Source organism: Lepisma saccharinum, chromosome 9 (genome assembly GCF_977018435.1).
Source record: "Lepisma saccharinum chromosome 9, izLepSacc3.1, whole genome shotgun sequence".
Taxonomy (NCBI): domain Eukaryota; kingdom Metazoa; phylum Arthropoda; class Insecta; order Zygentoma; family Lepismatidae; genus Lepisma; species Lepisma saccharinum.
Genome location: NC_139237.1, coordinates 92884965 through 92901021, shown reverse-complemented (window position 1 = coordinate 92901021; position 16057 = coordinate 92884965). Strand labels below are relative to the sequence as shown.

Sequence of the window (16057 nt, the reverse complement as noted above, 5' to 3'; positions counted from 1 at the left end):
TTCTCCTATTGTGATTTTTCCCAATGTTAATTGATTGCTTCCCAAGTGAAATTTCAGTCCAACTAATGATAGTATGATCTTCAAGGTCAGCACTATACGTGTTATGAAGAATTCGAAGTAATAATTTGTCAAGTTAGAAAGTCAGCAAAAATTATGTTTTTATACTAAATTTTACATTAATTGAAGATTTGCAAAGAAACAGTAAACCTTTTTGTTGGTTGATTGATTTAGTGTTTTAAGTCCACTTTATGCACAGTAAGGCTAAGAGGGACTGGACCTACAGTTTAAAGTTGAATCCGAACCACTACGTGCCTCCACCGGGTATCGAACCTTGAACCCCTTGATTACAAGGCGGCGACACTACCACTGCACCATCGGGGAGGCCAGTGTAAACCTTTTCGTAATCGTTCCACTCCAAAAACAGATGTTTCTGTAAGAGCCACATCAAGTTTGTTTGGAAGTAGTGATGTTCTATGACACACACACACACACACACACATATATCTCCTCAACAGGTCCTATAGACCAGCAATGTCAAACTCAATTCGTGAGTAGGGCCGCATAACGATAATGTCAAAACTATCCGGGCCACACATCTAGAACCCCAACACCTTAAAATCCAGAACTAAGTGGTTCGACCCAAGGGGGCCGAAGGGAGGGGGGGATTCCAGTGATTATTATTGCAGCATCGATATGTAAATTATATAGACCTCCCCCCATATTTTTTCATGGTTATAGTATTTTACATGTTACTTTCGAGTATAAATTGGTTACAATTGTAACTGTTTGTTTGCAATTATAGTTTCGTTTCGCACAGATTTCACTGTTTTTTTTAACAAGCTTCTCAAAAGTGTGCAATAAGTTTTTTGTTAGCATGAAACTCTTAATGCAGACAACAAATGTTTTGTCAGTCATTCTTGATCATTCGGCTGTTTCATTAATCTTCATTATGGAAAACAACTTTTCACCAAGGCAAGTGCAACCAAAATTAATAAAATTTCTACAGCAAAATAGCTTATTCGAGGATCCTGCTATGGGAGATATAAGAAAAATCAAGGATAGCCCACCTATACGAGTTGCACTGCAATTAAATAAGTTCCATTCGAAGTCAGGACTTGCACACGCATCATCAAAAGAAAAGGGAGCAGAGCAGAACAAGATTATTGCCCTTCGCACCCTCTGAAGTCTTGAAACCTGTTTCCAACTTCATCACGTAGTATTTTTACTGTGGACAAATATTCCTGTCATTCCTAGTATTCCTGAGAAGTTGGGAAGGACAAATTATAACTTTATTAAAAAGTTTTAATATAACGGAAGACTGTACCTTTGCAAAATGACCTCCACTTCCTTCAAAATATCAGCCCTTGTGTCACGGGGAGGAATCATTCAAGTAGTTTTACTGTCATATCGAGATAAGAATCGCATCCACGAATGAAGGGAGCTAACGGAGCTAGCTCACAGACGTGCGTAATTTCGCATATTGTGAGGGAAAAGGCAACAACACGAACAAATTTCGCTTTCAATTGTTCATTGACTAAGTCATAAATCCTCTCCTCAACTGTATTTCTGATGTTTTTATTAGCGTTGCTTTTCTGCCACGTTTGCCTAATGGCGACGATGAGGATGAGTAATGATATGATGAAATTGATGAAGGGACACATACAAAGAAAACCCATGCTCAGGCCAGGATTCGAACCCGCAACCTCTGGTGTCGCAATGGGTTGTGATAACCACTCCGCCACAGATTATGGCAAATTTATTTTGTGATAAAGAAATACTTCTGAATGGATTTATTTTATCAGGGTACAAAAGTTCTACGCTTTTCAGTATTCACTTCACAACAAAAGTAAGCATTTCACTTGAAAAATCTACATTCCTCTTCTATAGTCCTTTTCTTACTCCAACGAAGTTTGGGCAGCGATATGGTTCTCTGAAACTTTTACAGAAACTGGCTTTTCTTCCAGGTAAATCCTTGAAAATCAAGAAACAGACTCATAGGCGACAGAAAGTATGCACGCTGCCCTCCCCCAGCTGGCAAGATATTTTCGTACTTCAGAAGTAACCTGTCAATCACCTTGCTTAGTTGACACAACACCTACTCTATAATGGAATGTATACCTGTGTAGGGAAAATTGGTCAATGTGTTGAAGTTTGGATGAGTCTGGTCTTGTATCACGAGAAAAGAGAAAACGGGATAACTACAAGTATAGATAATTTCAAGCATGAAGTGTTAAGTGGGGCCAAGGCGGGCCGCATTAACGTATGCTGGGGCCTACATGCGGCCCGCGAGTTTGACTGGCCGAAATATCAGGAGAAAAGTTGTTACGCTTCTCCCAGGAGACTCAAACCTACGCGCGTCCCGTAGCTGGAGCCCCAGGTACCAAACTCGGGACCTTTTGACATTATGAGGTTCATCTTTACCATTACGCTATAGGGGAGGCAAAATATATCCGAAACTAAGAAGACATTTTGAATGGACATGTAGAATGTAGGAGGCAGGGTTCGCGCTGAAGAGGAAGAAGACAGGGAATTCTCCCTCCCCTTTCCTAACCTGTACATCTCTAATGTAATTCTCAACCAAGCCAAGAATCTTGTCCTTCTACATTTTATGTCACTTTTGTTATTGTTAATGAAGAATTCAAATTAATAATTTCTTTAAATCTCAAGTTAGCAAGTCAGCCAAAATTATGTTTTTATACTAAATTTTACATTAATTGAAGATTTGCAAAGAAACAGTAGACCTTTTCATGATCTTTCCACTCCAAAAACAAATATTTTGCAAGAGTCACATCAAGTTTATGATTGGAAGTAGTGAAGTTCTAGGAACCACACACACACACACACATATATGTAAGCAACAACAATAGTAGGCTATTGTAATTTGGAGGATGTGATTTGTGAGCGGAACAAGCATGGGAATTTAACGAAGTTCCTTTGCGAATCATCAATTGTGTGTGTGTGTGTGTACACGTATTTCCTATCTGCACAAAGTACTACATGTGAGGTAAAACTATCGAAATGTAAAAAGAGGAAGCACTACCACCCTCCCCGCCTTTTCTACATTTTATTCAAATTGAACACGAGGCACGTATCTAGATATATATTTCGGAGGGGCGTCCTAACGTAATGTCTCAAAATAATAATATTAATAATGTTAAATTAAAATAAGTATAATTATATTAAATTAATTAATATATTTTTATTACATGAATAGGTAAGAAGGCGGTATAACAACAGTGCAGTATAACCAGTGGCGTACGCAAGGGGGGGGGTTACGGGGTTTAAACCCCCCCCTTGAGCTTGTGAAATAATATGAAAAATGCTGTGGAAAAAATTTTAAATGGCCAATTTACCACAGTCAAATATCTGGGACAATACTATTACTATTACTACATCTACTACTACTACTACTACTACCACTAGTAATAATAATAATAATTTGAATTATTATTTCGATGTAGCATGGAGAAAAGCACAGCATTCCTAGCACACGTGTCTTTCAGAGTGATGCCTTGAAAATAAGCACAAGTTCTTGAAAGTGAAATATGAGGGTAACTATGATTTAAAAGAGAAATAAAATGTTTTGTATTTCAGTTGCAACAATGTTCAATACTCTGGCGTACGCAGTTTTTTTTTGGGGGGGAGGGGCTGGAATAGTAAATGTGGATAACACATGGCTTCGTTTTGGAGGGCAGGATGCATAATAAAATAATTCGTATTTTTGGAGCATTTCAGTCTATTAAAATTGTATTCAAAGACAAAAATGGTAATCGGAACTCACTTTAAAAGAGGTGTCGTATTTACACATTTTGATTTTTTAAAGTTCTTAACGGATTTTTATTTGAAAATTGTGATTTTCTCAAAATTTTGGTAGGGGCTGTAATATCATCGGTAGAGGCATGCATATTTCGTTTTTGACAAAAAGAAAACGAAATTTGAAATAACACATTGCAATGTTAATTTTTAAGGTTTCTGAAAGGTGTGAGGTGCATTTTCCTACCCTGTTTTGTCTCGAAATGATGCGAAATGAACTGCAAAATGCGAAATAGACTCTTAAACACGAAATTTACCGTTTATATCCTTACGCGACACTTTCTGAAGTCTGAAGTATCCTGTGTGTTATGCAATTCACAGAAAATTGATTAATTTTGCTGTAAATATTTGAAAAGCAAAAATGGACTCCTCTATACAGGAATAAACTTAATATTCTGGTAATGATTTAATGTGCTATTAGAAGCATGGACGTCCGCAGGATTTTTTCCAGGGAGGGGCAAGGAAGGTATTTTTTTCCGGGGGGGCAAACAAGGCACATTTTCTCCAAAAAAGGGTTGTTCCCTAAAAAAAACATTGCTTAAATTTGAATTTATGATGTTCATGCAATAATTAACACATATTATTGTGGCTAAAATGAAATTATATGTGTGAAATACATAATTTTTGGTTGACTTTCATTTTCCAGGGGGGGCCACGGCCCCCCCTTGCCCCCCCTTCCGGACGCCCATGATTAGAAGGGATATGTTTATTTTGTGTAATAGTGCAGTTTTTAAATCAATGGGATTATATTCACATTTTTAAAACCAAAATGTAATTTTATATACCGCTTTTTCACCGCTATAACAGCGAAATTTCATTTTATTTACAGCTTTTGAACCCGAAATTGACTCTGTTTTTATACTGAAATTTTGCTTTTTTATTTACCAAAAGTAACCATCTCTAACCATCGGCCATGCCTCTACGTACGCAAGTGTTCAACGAACATGTATTTTTTTTGAGTGAACAATGAGAATTAACTAAAGAAAGTTCTTGGTTCGTTGTTAGATGCTAATGTATAGACAAAGGCTAGGGGGACAAGAATACAGTCACCAGTCTGCCTTCCCATTGTATTATTTACCGCAGCACGTTTGAATGTCTCTCTGTAAAATGTCTCCTTGTTGACTAGACAATTATTCAAACGACAATAAGCTTAACTATTGGAAAATGTTTTGTTGGTAAGAACAGTGAGACAATCCAGATGTGAATTATCGGGGACATTTATGCGGAGAAGAAGCCGGAAAAATTCCAACCAATTTCGGGAATCGAATCCGGATCTCCCGCGTGATTGTCAGATGCTCTACCGACCAGACCACCGCAGCTTCTTGGATGAGTTCCATACTTTAATTATTTCAATTTATTTTAATATATGTTCTTGTTTTATAGATTTTCTTCACCCTTAAAATGTCTCACCTCGTTGACCAGACAAAAAACAAAAACAAAAACAAAAAAATGCTCCCAGGATTTGATAAACATTGAATGATTAGAAAGTAATTTCTTTCTATTGTTTTCATAAATAGTATATTTATGTAGATCTCTACTATATAATAGTAGTAGTGGTATTAGTAGTATTATTAGTAGTAATTCAGCTAATTAATTAATTATAAGTATTATTAATTAATTGGGATTATTATTATTTAATTAAAGTATAATAAATCAAAGGTAATGTGAACTTGGATAAAGTTTTAGAAATAACCCCCCCCCCCTTGACGAAATCCTGCGTACGCTACTGAGTATAACATCACGTATTCATTATCTAGCTTACGTGTAGTTAAGGTCGGCAAAATTTGTAAATAAATAGAAACTGCCCTGGCAAGGAAATTAATGTCAAATAGATAAAGAATATAATATTTATTGAGTATGAAAAAATGATGTTAGATCCAGTTGACGAAAGTAAAATTCCTGGTAATATTTTGTTAGCATATTATTATAAGTAGTAATAATTCTTGCATAAATCTTCTTTGGTACTGTCATTCAAAATCGTATTGCTTTCCAATATTCTTGCGGAAATAAACAATTTGCGATTAAACAACAACCTTATTTTCATTACTTAATTGAAGTTATTTTATAATCTCATTATTTTCATTATTTAATTTTTGTACTTGGTAAGTCTTTCGGGGGGAGGTTGGGACACCTGGACCCCCTAAATACGTCCTTCGCGGTAGGGGTCGAGATAAAGTTACTGTGTCACTGGTTGCAATTCACGGTAAATATGCTCTGCTTCTCTACACTCAAACATACACAAACTCATGGCCTTCCTGCTTTCTTGGTTTTTTGCGTGGGAAAGAGGCAATAAATCAAGCTGTGACAGCTACGGGACCTTCTGACGAGGGGACGGAACCCAGCTGTGCAGAGAATTAAAACACCCACGCGAACTAGCCCTCCCGTCAGCCTGGGGCAATTTTCGAACAGACACATCTAGTGGCCAAGTGGCGAACTATCATGAATGAAATTCGGCTGAAGTGGCCGTATCCAGTGTTGCCACATGAAGGGAAATTTCCCTTTTTGAAGGGAAATTTGGAGCTAATTTTAAGGGAAAAGGGAAATTCGATGAAAAATAGCGAATTTTCAGGGAAATTTTAAGACAGACTAAACGTTAATTGTATTAAACATTATAAAAGATTCCAGTTTTGAAAATGAGAACTTATTATTTTTTTTATTTTGTCGTATACTTTGTTCTGAGAGGAAGGGTGGAATTTGGGTTGACACACATCTGGCTACCGTTTGGGGCCGGAGGTCTTTGGCCATTCACCCTTATGGGAGTGGGAGTCCGAGGGTATTGTTTATTTAAGCTTTCCCCGGTTCTCTGAATTTTGCCTCAAACACTACACGTGCAAACCATAAAGTAATCTTTGTCGCAAACCTATCTTTACTTCAAATGGACACTGTGTGGGTTATTCGTCGTGTGCGAGTGTTTGGTGGAAGGCTATGCCCGTCTTGGACGACGGGAGAACAAGGGAAGCAAAGGAAACTATCTGAAACTCCAGAATATATTAGAAAACGTCGTGGAGAACGGAAGATGAAAAAACACCGGGGAAACAAGTTTAAAAATTCCGTGCAGGGTGGCAAGAAGTGACCAACAATGGATTAAATTTTAATAAAAAACTTGCTGTCTTTTAGAAGTTTCCACCTAATATGTGAAATTTACCAGAATAGAACATTTGATCAGGTATGTACTATATATCTTTTTTGATAAAACGCGTATATTCATGCGCCGAACTTAACATTTTTATGGGGAAGCAAAAAAGTGATTTTCCACACACTCTTCATATGTGCGTCTTACTAGAACAGCATTTTGTGTAGAACATTTTTAATTTTCTTCTTCCCTAAATCCAATCTCTGTTTGTTTATTTTGCTTTTTACTGATGAAAATCTTCAGTTGCCAACTATAACATAGTTTTAGGTTTCATCTCAAAACAAAAAAATTAGCTTGGTTTAGAAATAAAATCTAAATCTTCCAAAAAACATTTACAAGTTATTGTTTATTGATTTGGTTTATTTTACTTCGCTTTTCTGCCACTTTTGGCTGATTGCAAAGATGGTGATGAGTATTGATATGATGAAATTTATGAATGGACACTCACAAACAGCCATGCCCAGACCGGTAATCGAACCCGGTACTCCTGGCGTCGAAGCATTTACAAGTTAAATTGATTAACATTTTATACATACATACGAACATGGGTCAACGATAATATTTAATTATTATTATTATTATTATTATTATTATTATTATTATTAATAATAATAATAATAATAATACTTTAGATGAAGGGAAAAAATGGGCGAAAAAGGGAAATTTTACCCCTTGGAAAGGGAAATGGTGCTTACAGATTGTGGCAACACTGGCCGTATCTTTCGCCGTCGATAATACATGACATTTTTAAACAATCATTTTGGGCTGTGCAAGTGACTTTTGAAAGAAAAGCCCTCCCTAGCTTAGTCATAGAAGGATTGAGCATTACGTTAGTATGCATCATAATGGCCATTTTCGTTGGTGCTACCCATAAATCCTATAACCATTCTGTGCTTATTTACGTATTTCCTTATGGGAAATTGAAAAAAAATAATGGAATTTGTGCACATTTATCGAACTGAAATTGCATAAATGTGTCATGTACTCAAAGTTTCATAAAGTAAGTTCACATCTACTGCGTGTTTTCCGGCAAATTTTTGTCCTAAAACATTATATTCAACAAAATGCAAAAAAGCCCATGTTAAATTTAAGCACTTTTCACGGCGACCTTCGCCAAACTCCACCTCCCTCTTAAAGAACCTTTCCAAACATACTTCAGGGAAAAGGAAATGTTGATAATAAAATAGATATAACAAGAAACAGGATAATTGCCGACTACTTATGCTTTTAATATGTAATTTTTCTAGCAGCAGAGTAAACCAATGAACCATTGAGTGTTTGGAAGTTGTTTTCCTTATATTTTTAGAGGGATTCTTACAAATATATAGCTCTTCTGTTGTGGTGTATGTTGGAACATTGAGGAAACCTAAAGTTCCCAATTCTAATTTTCAGTTGAATTACACATTTCACAATTCATTTTTAACTTTTTTTGAATCTTCATACCTACCTTTTGGCAACTTCTACCCATCCCTCGCAATTTGTAAGAGGCTGTTGGTTGCAGGTTGTCTAATTTCAAGAACACATCAGTGTTTGCCACCTTTGAGAGTGTTCTGCTGTGTATTAAAGGAGTGACAACGTGGAAATTTCCAATGTCTGAACTAGGATCCATCGTGCCAGATGTTGCCATGCTCTACAAAGAGAGAAGAAAACAGAATGAATAAAAGATTGCAAACATAATATCCTAAAAGATTGCAAACATAATATCCTAACTGTTATTTGTGACGTGGATGCCTGTTCATGAAGATGGAACATACAAGGTTAAAAGAAGATAAATCACGCAAGGTATGTTAAAAATCAAATCAATTTATGTTTATTGAAGTATTATACAATGAAATTTTAAACATCAGTATGGCAGAAATCCATTTAAATGAGACTGAAAAGACATTTGCATTATTGTATTGGACTGTATATCAATATTTCATGACACCAAGGTTTCTCCAAGAAAAACTTAAATTATATTAATAATCTAATATACACTTTGACAAACTGTTATCATCTCAATTTCTCTTTTGAGGTTAAATCTGGAAAAACTGTGGACTCTACTATTTACATTTTTACTCAGCATTTTCAAGGTGTGGATATCGAATAGGACAATTTAAAAACTTGATTTTCAAGACATAAAGCTGGATACCTCATTCTGCGCTCCTCTGATGTTGTTATATTTGGTATATTTTAGATCACTTTTCTGCCACTTTGACTATTGTCAGTTAATAATATGAAGTGTGATAAAATTAAATGGATTAACAGACAATCACAGAGACCAGTTTATCTGCAAGAATGTAGTTTCAAGGTTGCACTGCAACTCTGATAAGGAAATATTTCATTTCGAGAGACAATAGATTTACACCATTATAAAAACATAACACAATAAAAGTATGAAAATTAATTATCATTTTTAATAAAAAGCAATAATTAAATAATATGTAACACTTATTAGAAACATTTTTCACCTATCTTCTAATTTCTTGACATTTTGAACGGGTCGTTAATGGAATTAATTTGCAAGTTATAAACAAGTTAATTTGCTACATTTATGATATATATATAATATATATATATAACAAAGTTTCGCGCTTGACCCCCCCCCCCCCCTTTCAAAAAAGTGCTGGGTACAGGCCTGACTACAGGTTTACCTCCCATGGGAAAAGATTGAATACCTCCATGTTAAAAAGCGTAATTTTAATATAATTGTTGGAACTACAGATAATTTACCTCCCATGTTAGAACCATGATTGTAATATATTTGATTTCAGCACCATGATTGTGAAATTGTTGAGCTACAAATTTATGTCCCATGAGAAAAGATTGGATACCTCCATGTTAAAAGCGTAATCCCTGTAGATAAACAATGATGTTAATTTTCTTCAGGGACGTAGCTAGGTTGATCAGTTCAGGGGGCCCAAAACTTGAAGATTTTTTTCTATCAAACCATTAAAAACTAACAAACTATTAATATACCATATAGGCCTACATAAGGTATATGTACAGTATATGTGTGTGTGTGTATATATATATATATATATAAAATCTTGTTGGAAGAGAACATTATTTTCTCCTGTAGCCCCCAAAAATTTACGGATATAGACTCGTGAAATCCACAGCCATTATTCGGGAATCTAAATGCATAATGAACTTATTAACTTAATGGCATCTAGACAGTCTTTAAAAATCCATGTATTTTCTCTTATGTCAGATTTTTGAGACACCAAGAACAATGTGATTAGTCTTTACTCCTTAGATTTGTAAATTTGCTCGAAGAAAATTGAGAAGTAGAGAAAACCCTCTTCCGTGGGTTTAGATATAAAAGGTGCTGGTGGTGTACGTACAAGTATGACAACGGTGCGAAAATGAAATGTTTGTGTAATGAGTTCAAGATAGGCATCCCATGTATATTGTTTATACCAGAATTGAATACGGTGGCCTTTAGTGCAAGGTGACACCCTTAACCACAATTCTATGGGATATGCACGAGTCTTTTGTGGCGTCGTACTGTACACATTGGAGAATGATGACGATATATATGAAATTTTATGCACACATCTAGTTTCTTAAAAGTAATCTTCTTTGCGTGTCCAAAACTGAAAATATGATGGCAATAGAAACAACAAAATTCCCACGTGCTCAAATTATCGCACTCTAGTCTTTCAAGGTTCGATCCCTGGTAGAAACTCCAAAATTTCTGTGATGGCCTAACATAGTGAGGACAATTGAGAAGTTACTTGAAATCAATATGTAAGCGAATTCCACTCTCAAAACTAGATGGGACTCGATGTGATGACCACACGTCACCGAATGGAAAAACACTTAGGAGGTTTTGTCCTTCAAAATTAATTTTACTGAATAACTGTAGTTTTCTTTAGAGGACCTAAATATGGCTTTTTTTGCACAGTACAATGTTTTTTTTTTTCACCCTACTTTTATAGTTTTTCATTCAAAGGATTCCACTCCCGAAGCATGAGCATTACGCACTACGAAACCAGAGGTCCAAGGTTCGGACCTTGGACCGGTGTGGTTGCATCATGTCTCGCATCGCTATTCCTTCGGATCATCATTCAATCTCATCGTCGCATTTAACCCAAGAGGTAGAAAAGCGGCATAAAATAACAAAATAGAAATTATTGATTGACTTGGTTCATTTTACTTCACTTTTCTGACACTTTTTGGCTAATCGTGAAGATGAGAATGAGTTGAGATTAACTTGATGAAAGGACCATCACAAAGAAGACACATTCTCAGGCCGGGATTCGAACATGGGACATTCTGCTTCGTAGCGTAACCTGCTAACCACTCCACCACAGAGTTGTCGTCCCAAATAGAAATGAAAATTAGAAAATGCCATCTTGAATTTGCAGGGACCGAGTTCACCGGCAAGGGTAAAAGATTTTTGCTCCCACTAGGATTGGCAAATAACAAAAAATGCTTGATAAGTAATTTGGCTCTCCATATTTCATGATATTATTATGTAAGTAACTATTATTCACTATATAACTTTGGATAAATTTTATTTGTATGTCTAGTCAACTTTCTCACCTAAGCAGCACGCACAGCGTCTGCATTCGTGGGTGGAGGCCAGGGTTGTTAAAAGTCCAGGAATTTTAAATAAATTGAATTCCCATCCAGGAGAGAAAATTAGCAAGTGTAAATGGGTTCTGGACCGTAAGGAACCTCTTCATCAGTAACGTTTTGAATTCGGTCCATGATTTTTTTTCGAGTTGAATTTAATTTCAGTCCAGGAACATTATTTCCTGAAGAATTTAAGTAGGGTCAACGAACATTTTTTTCCGGATCAGTTTAAATGGGGTCAAAGTTCCGTATTGAAATTAAACAATTTGCAACTTGGTACGAATTTAGATTGTGCGAGAGAAAAGGTTCCGGTCCTATAACGGAATCCTATAGAACAAATTAGAATGTATGCATTCCCTAATCTTTAACAATTTCAGGATTGTTAATGGTCCAGGTATTGTAAATAAATTCATTTCACATCAGGGAAGAAAATCAGCAAGTGTAAATGGGTTGTAGACCTTAATTCGGTCCAGGAACCTTTTTTCCGTATGAATTTAAATACGGTGCAGGAGCTCTTTTTTTTTTCAGTAAAATTAAAAACGGTCCAGGAACCTTGTTTCCCGGCTGAATTTAAACACTGTCCAAGAACCTTTTTTATAGGATCAATTAAAATTTGGTGCAGGAATATTTTCCGGATCAATTTAAATATGATCCAGTAACCTTTTTTTAATGTAACAATACACTACTAGGACCGAATTTAAATTGTGCAAGAAGAAAGGTTCCGGTCCTGCAACGGAACCCAATAGAACCCATAGAAGTTATGGGTAGATGGACCTTTGACAACCCTGGTGGAGGCTAAATTAAGAAAAATCACAAAATATGCAGAATTTTGAAACGTATTATTTCTAAAGCATGCACACTACTATATAAAGTTGACTACATACCTCGTTTCCTTCCTTAATTGAAATATGAGTTATTCTTCATCACATGTGAGATCAACCGCCCTGGGAGTCAAACCCGGTCTCCTGTGTGGTAGTTGGACACCAATTTAGAAAGTCAATGTGTTGGACATTTGGTCGATCAGTCGATCCTACTTCAATTTTTTCAAGAGGAAAACGAGCTGGCAGCTTCACACTCGAAATTTTACTTCGCCTACCCCATGGTGGAGTGGTTAGCACATCGTGTTACGATGCCACGTGTGCTGGGTTCGAATTCTGGACTGGGCATGGGTGTTTGTTGTGTCCATTGATCAATTTAATCATATCATCACTCATCCCCATCTTCGCAATTAGCCAAATGTGGCATAAGAGCAAAGTAAAATGAACCAAATCAATCGAAATTTCACTCGCAATGCATGAAAATGAGATCTCAAGCACGTTTACAGAAGCTAGCTATGAAACCACTTGGATCAAACTGTTCTTCAAACTAGCTGATAGTCATCAATTGTCGACCAGTCAACACAGTAGGGCAAAAAGAAGCAATGTTTCTTGAAAATGTGTGGAAAGTTACCAAGAAAGGATATAAAGTATGTACATTACAAAGGCTTATTATAGCCTTTCCCTTCATTGCAGGTTATGAGCACAAGGGTTGAGTGTGGGAACATGAAGGAACCGCGACATCTTTGTCATTCATCTCCCGCCAGAAAAGGGACAAACAGTAGAATTTTGTCCCTTGCAATTTGAAAAGCCTATGTCCATGCTGAACCATAAAGTAATTAACCCAGAATGTCCTAGCTACCTGCAGTACGTTTCGGCGTGGCCGATAACCAGAGCCAGATGAAGAGAAGATTTTGTGGGAAGGGATGACCTGGCTTAGGCCCCCTGGTGTGCATGAAGGGAAAATGTGTTTTCAAAAGGTCCCCTACTTCCCAGAAAGGCACGGCTCATAAAATCACTGCATTTTCTACCAATGGATCCGTTGTGTTCAACTAAAGTGTGTCACCGTAGGATCCGAGCGCTTTGAGTTCTGTCAACATGGTGCCAATCAGAGTTTCTTTCTGCCAAGGTCCTTGCAGCTTGAGTGGCAAAAGACATGTTGTACAGTACAGAGGAAAGTTGCACCAGAAAAACTACCTTCTTAAATACGATGAAACCTGTAAAACATCCAGATATTTATTCGGGGATGGTCCCTTTGACAAAACATCAATATTCTCAAAATTCTTCGAACAGACTGTGTAAAACATTGAACATTGCAATACTCCAAAAACTGAACCAACTTTGCAACACAAGGAAAATGCCTCATTTAGCAATCAATGTGCCTTCGTCAAGTTGGTAAGTTCAGTATGGCAGTACATTTTAAATAATGCTGATGGATTAAATCAATTAAGTTTGTTAAATGACAATGACTCCTTACCACAAGAATATAATTATTCTTTACGGATATCCCCTATAATGGTTGGGGGTTCGACGTGCTGACCCCACGTCACCCCATTACTGGTTAAAGATCTCCACACCTCTAGGTAGGATTGTGGGAGGGACTTGCAGTCGGGAGATAGACCAAGGCCCTTCCAGGACCGTCAAACTACAGGTTATTATTTATTTACAGATTCTTAAATATATGTGCAACCTTACATGTCTTTGCAGTGACTTATTGCAAGGGTTTGTTATTTTACTTGACTCAATACTTGACAAAATAAGCTTACTGTGTGAGGCAGATTCATACGAACCAAGGGCCTCCCCGATGGCGCAGTGGTAGCATCGTCGACTTGCAATCAAGGGGTCCTGGGTTCCCGATGGAGGCACAAGTGGTTCGGATCCCACTTTAAACTGTAGGTCCAGTCCCGATTAGCCTTACTGTGCATAAAGTGAACTTAAATCATCAACTCAAATCATACGAACCAAAATACCCAAAATAATAATAATAATAATAATAATTTACTTCAAAATTACAAAAATGTATTTACTTGTTCTTGTTTAAATTTTCGATTCTTCGAAATGTTTGTTAAGGAGTTGAGTTAAGTTGGTGTTTTTAAGTCCACTTTATGCACAGTAAGGCTAATCGAAACTGGACCTACAGTTTAAAGTAAGATCCGGACCACTGTGTACCTCCACCCATGTATCGAACCCGGGACCCCTCGATTACAAGGCAACAACGCTATCACCGCGCAATCGGGGAGGCATCGTTAAGGATGATTCTCAAAATCGGTCTTCACGATATCGAGAAAAATATGCGACTCGAAAAATCGTACAGTTTGTGAAGATAATTACTTTTAACACGTTGCGTGTTTTAGACTGTTTCAATAGTAGAATAGATATTTGGTGCGAATAATACTACTTACCCGGAGATATGAGGCATCCTGCCACCATTATACTTATTTAGCGTGTATTGCGCTCTGATTCGGGACCAGTTGTAACTGTTTGCATATATGTAGTTTACCGCTGCACAAGCGGGTCGTTCTTCAATCTACTCAAGCTCAAAACATTGTTTGGACGCAACGGCAACACTCAACGCCCAACCCTGCCTGTTGTTGACCTGCGACTGCTAGGGGTGGAAAGACCGCTCCCTCAAAATCCCGAGAAACAACGAAGTTCTAGGTTCCTACACTGACATCCACTATAGCTAGAACCAGGAAAACGAGAAAGAAATGTGGTTTTGGGTTCGTGCAACTCAAATTAAGAACAGTGTTTCTAACTGAAAGAAAAAAATACTGGAAAACTATTTTGCAATATTTGTCATGAAAGTAAAATTCTCAGCAAATGTAGAACAGTTTGCCGGAGCCACGTGAACGTTTCTGAGGGGCAGTGCCTCCCCGGGGCCCCACCTAACGACGTCCCTGATTTTCTTAATGGTTTGATAGAGAAAATTCTGATATTTCCCCCTCCCCCAACTGATCAACCTAGCTACGTCCCTGGTATTTTTATTATGAAATGAAATGAAGATCCTTGCGAAAGACCTGCACTTCAATTCCACCCCTTAAAAGTATCAGTGTGTCCACTCACTTCACAATTTGTTATTTTCATCTTGTGTATCGTTATCTATGGCATGCTCTGAAAATTCGTAAGGCGGGTTGTGGCTTCTTTTTTCAGCAGTTAATGCTGTATTTTTCCTTTTTGTGTGTGTATCGGACGTTATTTTCTTTGTTTAGAAAATCTGGGTCAAAGACATGGGATTACAAACCCCACCACGCTCTAACACCCACTTGTTGTTTTCTTCAATACTCTCTTCATCTTCCTCGTTAACCTTATCGTACAGTCATCATATTCCTGTTGTTCCATTTTCAACAAAAAGCAAAGCAAACCAATATTTGGGGCGGGGGTTAAGGTAGGAGTATTCATTGTAAATGTGATTACCCGAAAACGCAGAAACCGAATCAGAGATTATTAAAATCCACTTAAATTCAAATTTACTCCTAAAATGATACATTTAACCTAGCACACAGTGGCGCATAACGCGAATTCTTACCTCTCTCTGTGGAGTAGCCGTTCTCACAGAAGGTCGCTCTGGCCACTTCACAACTGTGGTTTCCTTGGTCCCTTGTGACCCGTGAATAGATAAGGGAGATTACATAAGATTTCCATTAGAATGAACTGGATTTTAAGCACAAAGGCAAACGGAACGACACAGTAGTTTTTAGCCATGTGGGTAGGTCAAGGTTTTCCCGTACTTAGG

The 16057-nt window shown here is 37.1% G+C and overlaps 1 protein-coding gene across 1 annotated transcript in view; it reads right to left on the bottom strand.

The window, feature by feature from the left end:
• The window catches only part of LOC145992263 (L-serine dehydratase/L-threonine deaminase-like), a 27917-nt gene extending 11860 nt beyond the window's left edge, over positions 1-16057 (bottom strand). The window contains exons 1-2 of the mRNA XM_083128635.1: positions 15851-16057; positions 8394-8576 (exon numbers count right to left, since the gene is read on the bottom strand). Coding sequence (XP_082984761.1) covers positions 8394-8573 — 180 coding nt within the window. The 5' untranslated portion in view covers positions 8574-8576; positions 15851-16057. The remainder of the gene's footprint in view (positions 1-8393; positions 8577-15850) is intronic.